Consider the following 11,568-nt stretch of genomic DNA (forward strand, 5'->3'; position numbering starts at 1 on the left):
ACTGTCCCACTGCGAATGTTGATAGGAAATAATTAAACCATGATGAACTTCCTGAAAAGAAAACAAGAAGCCGGCATAAGCAGGTAGCAGTTAGCTGTATTTTCACACACAGAATTTATTTGGCCATATGGAAGACATATTCACATAAATTCTGGAGGTGTCTGACTTGCAAATGGAAAACAAGCTTTTTTTCACCTTCCGTAAGTCAACTTAGAAAATACAGTAGACGTATTTACAGAAATTCTTGATGACTTTGACTTCAGAAAATGCAGTGCTCCTATGTGTGGCTCTTTCTTTTTTTTTTTTTACAAACACATTATCGAAACACTAATATTACAAGCATGGAAACAGCTACCAAGCCGCTCAACTTGACAGTGAAAAAATGTCTCATAAAACAAAATCGGTTCAAACTCAACCAGGGTTAAAGTTTCTATGATATCACAGTGCATGGAGCTGCACTGTGAGCACACTGAAACTGTCTAATGTCTGGCTGCAGAGTGTTAACAACACACCATTGTAGTGGTCACATATAAAAACTATTCCTGTACAGTTATTTTAAGGGCAGATCAATTTTTGTTATGTTACCGTAAGATTAGTTTAAGACTACTATTCCCATTTTTCATCATGCAACACATCAATGTGGACCGATGAGCATACTGGTTACTGGAGGCCGTCGTTCTCAGCTAACTCAGGCTCCATCACTGGGAGCTCCAGCTTCTCACACTCCATCAGCTTCAGGGTCAAGTGCTGGGCGATCTCATTAGGATCTGTGTACAGTGCAGCAGGAACATTCTGCAGGAGACAGCAGCAAGTTTAGATCAATTCAGTCAGGAGTTTTAACCCTCTGGAGTCTCCAAAAGCTCCAAATCATGACTTCTTCATGACATCCAGACTAGAAAACAAAGCAGCGTGGAGCCCTACTGTAAATTTACCTCTAAAGTTCTGGCTGTAAACTCCATGAGGCCAGTTTCAGTTTGATGATGATATACCAAGTAAAACTGGAGACAAGGCCAGATATATTTTGTATAAAGTTATAGAATGTAATTCTTTATTGAGCATGATAGTGTTTTGAAAGTAAAAAAAAATTGAAAAATCACATTTTATGTTGGACTAAAGGACTAAAAAAGACACAAAATGACCAGAAAAGACACAAAATTAGAAGACAAAATGACCACAAAAAACACACAGAAGAAGACACAAAATTACTAAAAAAAAGACACAAAATGACCAGAAAAGACACAAAATTAGAAGACAAAATGACCACAAAAAACACACAGAAGAAGACACAAAATTACTAAAAAAAAAGACACAAAATGACCAAAAAAAAGACACAAAATAACTAAAAAAGACACAACAAAAGACACAAAATGACCAAAAAAAGACACAAAATGAGAAGACAAAATGACCAAAAAAACACAGAAGACAAAAAAATGACTAAAAAGACACAACAAAAGACACAAAATGACCAAAAAAGACATAAAATAACAAAAAAAGATACAACAAAAGACACAAAATGACCAAAATTGTTACGATAGTCCCACTAGAATAAAAACCAGAGTTGATGACAGGATGACACACAATCACAAGATCACATTTATGTTGGTTTTTCTTTGTTTCTTTTTGGTTCCAAATGTTGATCCAGTAAGTCAGAATAAAAAAATCAATTATTATCAGATCATATAGGTGAGGTTGTGCTGAAAAAAATATACAGGTGGCCAGCAGGTGTATACAGGCAGGATGAAAAGGATTCAAAAATGGACAAAATAGCCCAAGACGCATATTGTGCTACAAAAATTACATATAATCCTGTAATTATGAGAAAAAGATTAATTTAAAATGAGCAATTATCAATGAACAAATTAGTTTTCTATTGAAATACATGGGGAGGATTTATGCAATGTCCTGCATATTTTTAAAACTCATCTTAAAACCTTTTTTTATTCCTTGGCTTTCAACCACACACAAGACTCTGCTCTTGTTTTAGCGTTTTATGGTTTGCTTTTATTTTTATTTTTTAATTGTTTTTTTTTTTAAAGCAATAAAACTATTAATTTTAGTGTTTATTCCTGTATTATTAATTTTATTGTTCTTGTTTCTGTTTGTTTATGTACAGCACTTTGTTGCGACTGGGGTTGTTTTAAAGTGCTTTGCAAATAAAGTTGAGTTGAGAATATAGACATTTAATCAGTGGAAGAAGTATTCAGATCCCTTACTTCAGTAAAAGTAATAAAAAAAATAAAAAAATGAATGAAAAAAAAAAAAGTAAAAGTCCTGCATTCAAAACTTATTTAACCCTCCTCTTATGTTGCAGGTCAAATTGACCCATTTCAAAATTTAAAAATATTTTTTAAATAGTTAGAAGTATCTTTTCATAAAAAGACAATAAGAAAAAATATATTAAAAAGTAGTAGTACATGTACTTAGTTACATTCAATCACTGCTTTTTATTGTATTAATTGATCGTATAGATGTACATTTCAATTAATATCCAGCATTTTCTGAAAATATATGGGAATAGTGGGAATGTTTTTCAAATGCAAATCATTGGTTATTAAGTTAAGTGAAAGTTTTTAAGTTGTGGTGATAAACTGTGGTGATTTTCACGTCATGTGGGAGGGGATTTGCTTTCCCTGCAAGTTTCTCCAAGGCGGGAAAAAATGGTAAATGGACCTGCACTTTTATAGCGCTTTTCTAGTCGCTTTGCGAAAAGTTAAAATGCTTTACACTACAGACTGTGCTCATTCACCCGTTCACACACACATTCATACTGGTGGCAGAGGCTACCATAAACGGTGCCACCTGCCACCATTGGGAATTCATTCTCACACCGATGAACACAGCATCGGGAGCAATTTGGGGTTCAGTATCTTGCTCAAGGATACTTCGACATGTAGGCTGTGATGGTCAGGGATCAAACCACCAACCCTCCGATCACTGGACGAGCGATCTACCAACTGAGCCACAGCCGACTTCAAAAAGAGAAGTCACAGGACCAAACGGTGTAATATCATCGAGGTACAACGTGTACAAGTGGTGTAGTGTAAGTGGAGCTGCGATGTTGGAGGGTTACAGCAGATGGCGCCGAAATAAAGGGATGGTTTCAGCTCAGGGGCTCTTTGGGTGCTCTGCAGTGATTCCCAACCAGGGGGCGCCAAAGATCCCCAGGGGGTCACAAAGCCCTCTTGATTTTAAGGGGTGTAATAAATCTAATGTGTTAAACATAGATCAGTCAGCATTGAATTCATAAGTGTGACAAAAACAACTAAATAATTGCTACATTAAACGTTTATTCATTTATTTAAACAAAAAAAATATTTGTGTGTCTTTTTTTGTCATTCTGTCTTCTCATTTTGTGTCTTTTTTGGTCATTTTGTGTCTTTTTTGGTCATTGTGTATCTTTTTTTAGTCATTTTGTGTCTTTTTTTGGTCATTTTGTGTCTTTTTTGGTCATTTTGTGTCTTTTGTTGTGTCTTTTCTAGTGATTGTCTTTTCTTCGTCATTTTGTGTCTTTTTTAGTCCTTTAGTCCAACATAAAATGTGACTTTGAATCTTTTTTTTTTTACTTTCTAAACACTATCATGCTCAATAAAGAATTTTAAATATTTTAAATGTGAACAAAGGTGTCAAATATAACATATAAGAGGGTTCCATCCAGTTCTATCATTTTATACTAAATCTATTTGAGCTTGTCTCCAGTTTTACTTGGTATATCATCATCAAACTGAAACTGGCCTCATGGAGTTTACAGCCAGAACTTTAGAGGTAAATTTACAGTAGGGCTCCACGCTGCTTTGTTTTCTAGTCTGGATGTCATGAAGAAGTCTGGATTTGGTGCTTTTGGAGACTCCAGAGGGTTAAATCACAATATATTGTATCGCAACACTCACCATATCGCAAAATGATTAAAATCACAATAATATCGTATGACTCAAGTATTGGGATAAAATCGTATCATGGGACCTCTGCTAATTAACACCCCTACCAGACAGTATCAAATATATACAAAATATTTTACCTTGTTGCCAGTGTATCACAAGAGGAAGCAATACAATATATTCCTGTAATGATATTTTGTCTTGAGTCCCATGAGTCCGTCCGGCTCTGTAGCTTGTTATTAGTGCATGCCGTGTCACAACTCACCTTGAGTTCTGCTATTTTGCTTTCCCTCGTGCTGAACTCTCGTAGCATGTAATCCTTTCCAGCCTGGAACAAAACAACAACATTAAAGACTTTAGTCAGTGTGAAGAACTTCAGCCACAACAGCAGGAAGTGCACTCTGTCCTGGCTGAAAGGAAACAACTTGCCTCATGATACAGCCGCGTGTCATTTATTCTAATCAGCACTCCGTCCACTCGTAGGAAGAAACGCAGCAATAAGAAGAAACTGGTGGGCATCACCCTCTGCATCATCAACAAGACACACAGCAACATCTTCAAACTCTTTTTGCATGCAATATCATATCAATATGTTAAATGTGAAACTGACACAGACACACTAACACAGAAAACAATTAAAAGTCCCTTTGCTTAAATGTTACTAAATCTGGTAGTCATTTTAATCAATAGTAACCGTTCATCATAAACAGGGTTTCTGCAGGTTTCAGCAAGTCAAATTCAAGACTTTTTTAAGACCATAACATATACAATTTATGACTCATTTTACATCCATTCTGGCAAAAAAGTACAAAAGACATGAAGGAAAATCTGAGGCCCGGAATGACTTGGAAAGTGTATGAATTTATTCACAGCTCTTCCACATTGGAATAAAAAATGCTTAACCCAACTACTAACACCAGAAACCTCTCTATTGTGAACTAATGTTTGTTTCGAACCTTAATTTCCTACTGTTTAATTCTGATTGTTTAAATTGTGACCAGGATACACAGGTACTTGGTTCTGTTTTGTAGTTATGTTATAGCCTCCTCAAAAAATCTAAACATTTAAAAGCAAGACTGAAGTTTATGTATTTGTTTTAAATATGGCCGGGACTTTAACACGTTAATTAAGATGAATTAATTACACAAAAATTAACGAGTTAAAAAAATTGACGCATTTTAATCGCGGAACCCCTTTTTTGCACCACGGAACGTTTCTCACTGGATGAGTTTCAGGCGGACCGATTATACTGGAGCACCAAGTAGCGTTCATGAGTTCAGACAACAACAAACCACAGTGAACATGAAGGAAGAAGTTGATGAGACGCTTTGGTTGGCCCCGTGGATGATGGGACATTTAGTTACAAAAAACCAACAGATGGAAGCGTTGATTCCGATTAGCGCCGCTAGCGGGGCTAATCACCGGCGCTACCGCAACGCCGGTGATCTCACTACGAGCCGGGGGACAGCGGAGCCGCCGAGAGACCTTTCACCTTTCAACTTTCGCTCTAAACTATTTAAAACGCCGTCTACAGCTAAAGAGAGTTTCGCGTCTGCTGCAGCCATGTTGGATCCGTAAGAAAACTACAAGCTTCCAAGTGCCGAGTAGTACGCGTCATCGTCTTGCCGTCCCTCCCCGTTCTGTGATTGGATCCCTAAAACAGGGCTAAGAAACGGCCCTGGTTGCCAGACTGGATGAAGGTTCGAAATTAAATTTGAGCGCGCAAAGCAGTATGGGTATACCCAGGCTATACAAAGCCTCTAATAAATTAGATTTTTTTAATCGAGTCCCGGCCCTAGTTTTAAATAAAAGTAACGTTAATACCTTTCAAAATCCTATTTACGACATTTTATGAGTTTTTTAGATAATTTTAGACACTTTAAGGCCTTAAGTTCAAATTATTGGATTTTAGAGGTTTTAAGACTTTTTAAGACCCCGCAGATACCATCATCGACATCAACGCAACACTCACAATTTTGACGCTGATCATGGAGACGCCATGGTCGTGCAGCTCGTCTTCGAACAGCAGCACCTCATCAAAGAACATGATCTGTTCCCGAGCTTTCAGCTTCTCCATGTCGATACGTTCCGACGTCTTTGTCACCTTCAGGCGAACAACAACAGGTAGACAATTAAAATAAAGATGGAAACAGAGCTGTCCCTAAACACAGACGCTCTCTACAAAAAGGGGAAGGGCCGCCTCTTTTTCTTCTTGAAGCTCAGATCTCTGGACATCTGTAATAAGATGCTGCAGATGTTTTATCAGTCTGTGGTGGTAGTGTGTTGTTTTATGCTGCAGTCTGCTGGGGAGGCAGCATCACACACAGAGATGATCAGATTGGTCTAAAGAGCTGGTTCTGTGGTTGGAGCCAGGTTGGACACACTGGAGGAGGTGGTGGAGAGATGACCTGTCAAGATGTTCCAGGCCATCCTGAAATACCTGGATCATTCAGAAATTTATTGAGTAGGATAAACCCCTTCAGAGGAATCCTCTCGTTTTCGAGGGGGTCCTAAAGTACATTACAAAACAAAACACTCAACAATTTACAGACATACAACAACAAAGACAACAGGCATCAATACAAACATAGAAAAAATGAGTACAAGAATGAACACAAGAATGAACACAACCTCTCAATGGCCACAAGTTGGCCATAACATTAGCCTAGTAAAACTGAAAGAAGTAACATAATATTATTGTAAATTGAAATTGCAGTGTTACAAAAAAAATACAAAAAATTGACATAACATTATCTGAAACACGTGCAGTTTAACTCAAAATAAGAAGACATCGGCTACACAAAACCTTTATGGACCAAAAAAACAGCAGTGGACGGCTCCTCTCTCTCTGTTGCAGGACGGAGAGATACAAAAGATCCCTCTCTCCTACAGTCATCAGGCTGACTCATTCTAACAGAGATTCTACCAGACTAACTGAATTTACCCTCGGGGTTGAAATTCAGGGTTTTAAGTTGATTTGAGCTGGATAGAAATCACATACACAGAACAAAAGGCACCGATGTTACTGCTAAATGACCCACCGCTATCTGCATGCCGTCTCCTAGAAGAGTTCCTCTGTAGTCTGTGGTGTACGTCCAGTCGTAAGGTCTGACTACCTCTTTGGAGTGTTCAGAATCAGCTCTGGTAGGAGACAGACATTCATGTTAACTACGCAGGTGACTTTCTTCTCTGTATGTATATATTTTTAACTGGGGCGCAAGGTTAATATAGTTAACAAACGAAATAACGAAAACTAGAATTGAAAAAAACATTTTCGTAAACTGAAATAAAAATAAAAACGAGAGTTTTTTAAAAAACAATAACTAAATGAAAATGTATTGTGTGGTTAAAAAAAAACCTAAAATTATAGTGAAAATGTCCTTCGTTTTTCATCTTTGTCAACTTTTTTCATACATAATCCAGTGTTTCTATTGGAAGATGCAGAATAAATATGTTTACCGAGTCTACACTCAAAATTCAAAACACCTGGAACTGTAAGAGTTAATAACCTTATGGGGACTGAGATGGATAAACCAAATAAAGGAAATAATGGCAAAATTTATTATGACCTCTTTGAATCTCATACCCAACACAAAGCCCATTACAAAAAATTAAAACAAATATATGTAGTATTTTAATAAAGTATGTCCTTATAATCTTGACAGACATGACTTAGACTGGCTTCATGACAATCACCCAGATACCCTGCAATAAAACAATCCTCCAGCTCTGATGCTCATCCTACCTGCTCTCCTGCCATTCCTGAGCACAGGCCACCTTCACAGCATCCTCCATGTTGTTGACTCTCTTTAGGGCATCGATGGCATTGAATTCAATGCCATAGCCATCCGCGTGTTGGATGCGCAGGATGTTGTCTCCAAACAGCATCTCTGGGAGGGAGGGCATGTTCATCTCCTCCGCTAACCTAGAAAGGCAATCAGCATTCATTAACCCATAAGAACCCATGGCGACACCCTGTAACAAACACTATAAATCTTCTACAATCTCCCATATTCAGCTTTATGCTTCATGCTTTATGCTTTATTCAACATCCTGGTGTGGTGGTCATGTGACTGGAAGTGACTTATGCAAAATATGTGTGTGACTGGAAACAGAAATGTGAAAAAGTAGATAATTTCAAAAAGGTTATATTTTGTTACGAGGCTAAATTTAAACCCATTTAACAAATCTAATCTGTTAATAGGGTGTCCTGAATTACATTTAACTTGTTCTGACCATATTTCCTGAACAAATTAAAGTCACAATTTTGATATATGTTATAGAGATGCAAACAAAAAGGCAAATGGTTATTTGTTTTTATTTATTATTGATGTATTATTATTTTGTTACTTAAAAACAAATCTGAAAATAATTTGGTGTTAAACTGCACTATTAATGTCACAATTTTGATATGTGTTGTGGAGATGCAGAGAAAAAGGCAAATTTGTGTCTCTCAAAGTAGGAAATGTGTCAAGTTTTTTTATTTTAAAATAAGAAATATAAAAATAAATTCCATCAACGCCCAATGTATCGTATATGTCACATCACAGATCTTTGAGATTTAGAGGTAGTTGTTTAAAACATCAGAAATGTGTTCTATGTGGTCCACTTGGTCTGTGGTAGATCCCCCATCATTTCCTTCAAGGATTACTGGGTCTGGGTTCTTATGTGTTAAACATATCGGGGCTGCATAATCTGAGTAAAAGCTAAGGGCCCATAAGCGTTTTAACAAGTAAAAAGCAGAAGATCTGCTACCTACTGTGAGAGGAACATCTCACCGTTCAATGTCTTTGGACTTCATGATGTGGTTTCTGGCAGCAGTCACTTTCCACGGTCCGAAGGTGAAGTCCTGCCGACTGCTCTTGAAGCCATGAGACATCATCGTGGACAGAGAGGCCAACATCAACTACAACAGAGATCATCAGGAGACTTTACATAGGGGCTGTGTCTTGGTTGTTGTAGTTGGATTGTTCCATTCCTTCATTATGACTGGCTGAGCCGTGTCTGGAGTAGGGTGTTTTAAGGTATACTGTGGTATAGGGGTGTGCCATGTCGTATCCTTCACAATAATACTGGTATATTTTTTATGTGATAAAAAAAAATGTATATCGAGATAATGGCAACATTCCTACTTCTTCACATAGTGACGTCAAAACTTCCTTAGGTTAAAGTTCAAAAGTACCAGCAACAAAATATACTTAAAGTTTCAGAAGTAAAATTACTTGTTATGCAGAATGACCCCACTCAGATTGTTTTATACATTATATATACATTGTTGGATGATTATTTCTGATGCATTTATGTTAGCAGCATTTTACTGTCGTCAAGGTAACCGCACATTATCACCACTACTTAATTCACTTTTATGTGGTGTAATTTAATGTGTTTATGGTTATGATTTTTATTTTTTTTGTATGATTTTCATTCATACAGACTGGAAAATAATTTAAAAAAAAATCATGTTTCATACATATTTTTAATTATTTCGTCATTATTTCGTCAAAACACCCCGAAATATCATTATATTCTTTTAGGGCCATATCGTCCGGTATGTGGGATAACAATTGATGGTTGAATTTCCCCATTGTGGGATTAATAAAGTAATTAATCTTAATCTAAACCTTAGGAAGACTTTTTTTTTTTTACACCAACTTCAACTAAAAAATGTTTTAGTTGACAAGTAAACATGAAGTTTGGAGAAATACATATACAAAAAATAAAAGGAGGGATAAAAGAGCTGGCAGTCAGAATGAAAGTGAACCAGCCGCATGACCAGCACAAACACACACACAATGATGTATCAACACACATAATAACACATCTACAGTCATGGACAAAAATTATTAGACCACCTTTTTTTAAAATTTCTTGTTTATTTTAATGCCTTGTACAACTTTGGACAAATATAATGATAACGACAAAAATAGCTCATGAGAGTTTAACTTCCCATGTTAAATGTCTAGATATCAGCTCTTAAATTAAACTTTTATCAGCTATGTTTGTTGTTATCATTATATTTGTCCAAACAAATGTACCTTTAGTTGTAGCAGGCATTAAAATGAACAACAAATTAGAGAAAACAATGGTCTAATATTTTTTCCATGACTGTATGTACTCTTGACTTGCACTCATACAGGTACATTCTTGGCATTCATTTCAATTAGCTACACCTTTTAATTTATTGTAGTAAGTCAATTCAGAAGATAAAATAAAGTCACATATTCATTCATTGAAAATAGTTGGGTTTTTTTACCCATTGCGTGATTCTCCTGAGCATGGTACAGCTCGTAGCAAAAGTCCAAGAGCATTGAATACATATTTTCTTTGACCCTTTATAACATATACAATCTCAAGTCACTGTTTTAATATGAATTTATAATCTATTTAAAATTAAAAAAAAATTTTTAAAAGTACTTAAATATGCTCAAGGGTAGCTGGTATCACCAAAATGTATTTTATTAAAATATACACATATTTTAATGCAAACAATTCTATCATTACCGTAACATTTAACCATTTTTTTCTCATCAATTTTCATTCAGATTTTGTTCTTTATACATTGTTAAAAACCATTATAAATTATTATAATCTGTTAAATTACACATTTTAAACAAATGTATATTTATTTTTATAACGTTTATTAAATATTTATTGTATATAAGTGTGGAAAAACCATGACATTTTTATCTGGACGCATTACAGTAATTAAGTATTACAGAAATTATTATTTTAACACAAAACAATGAATTGTGCCTCATTATGGCTATGTATTAATTCATATAAAAGTGAAATATATTTAGTTTAATAAAGTATGTCCTTATAATCTTCACAGACATAGCTTAGACTGGCTTCCAATCCAATCCACTTATAATAATAACACAATAAAAAAAAGATAAGTGGACAATAAAACACTAAAATACAATATGATAAAATAGAATAAAATAAAAAATAAATAAAACGCACTGCCCGCACAAAATAATATATATATATATATATATATATATATATATATATATATATATATATATAATAAAATATGTATACACATAAAAACCTAAAATCATAACGCTTCATGAGAATCACCCCATTGTACATTTTTTTTCTTCTCCAAAAACACCCATTATAATATTGAATTGTAGGGCAGTACGTTAATTGGTTAATTTGTTCGTTAATTTCAACAAACAGCTATCCGATATGGCTTTTCTTTTCTTTAGTTGGAGAACAGATGATGTCTTACCGTTGACAGTGAGTTCCTCAGCTCTGGGCTCCGCTCTGCTGCTAACACCGGGTCTGTTTGGTCGGCTGGACATTAAAGAAGTCCGGCCATGAGCAGAAACACTGTCACTCTCTACAGCTGGCTGTGTTTACACGCCCAGTGCTGCAAAAAGAATAGATCTGTTTACCTTGGTGTTGTTGTTAACTGGTACCTGTCATGGAGGCTGCGTGAGTGCGTCGGTATAAACTGTCCGGGTTTGTTAGCTACTCTCACTATGCTATGGTTCCGTTGGTTCCAGCAGCAGGCAGCAGCCCTTTGAACACACTTGACTGGACGGCCATAAGTCATCTCCGCCACGTCACGTTCAGCCTTTAATTCAACATATCTCTAACTATATTTTCATAAGTAAGATTCAAAATACTTTCATGAACCTTAATATGTATCGGCGTTTCTAATTACAGAAAGTCAATTTGACGT

At 35.8% G+C, this 11,568-nt stretch overlaps 1 protein-coding gene across 1 annotated transcript; it reads right to left on the reverse strand.

The window, feature by feature from the left end:
• Positions 1 to 252: 252 nt before the first annotated feature.
• tiprl (TIP41, TOR signaling pathway regulator-like (S. cerevisiae)) lies at positions 253 to 11,332 on the reverse strand. Its single transcript, XM_059352261.1, has 8 exons — positions 11,113 to 11,332; positions 8,654 to 8,781; positions 7,621 to 7,800; positions 6,917 to 7,016; positions 5,848 to 5,979; positions 4,305 to 4,400; positions 4,141 to 4,203; positions 253 to 792 (listed from the first exon to the last, which is right to left on the reverse strand). Exons 2-8 carry the CDS (start codon positions 8,776 to 8,778, stop codon positions 661 to 663), a joined length of 828 nt encoding a protein of 275 aa, XP_059208244.1. The 5' UTR covers positions 8,779 to 8,781; positions 11,113 to 11,332; the 3' UTR covers positions 253 to 660.
• Between the last annotated feature and the right edge of the window lie 236 nt (positions 11,333 to 11,568).

Source organism: Centropristis striata, chromosome 15 (genome assembly GCF_030273125.1).
Source record: "Centropristis striata isolate RG_2023a ecotype Rhode Island chromosome 15, C.striata_1.0, whole genome shotgun sequence".
In the NCBI taxonomy this organism is placed as follows: Eukaryota; Metazoa; Chordata; class Actinopteri; order Perciformes; family Serranidae; genus Centropristis; species Centropristis striata.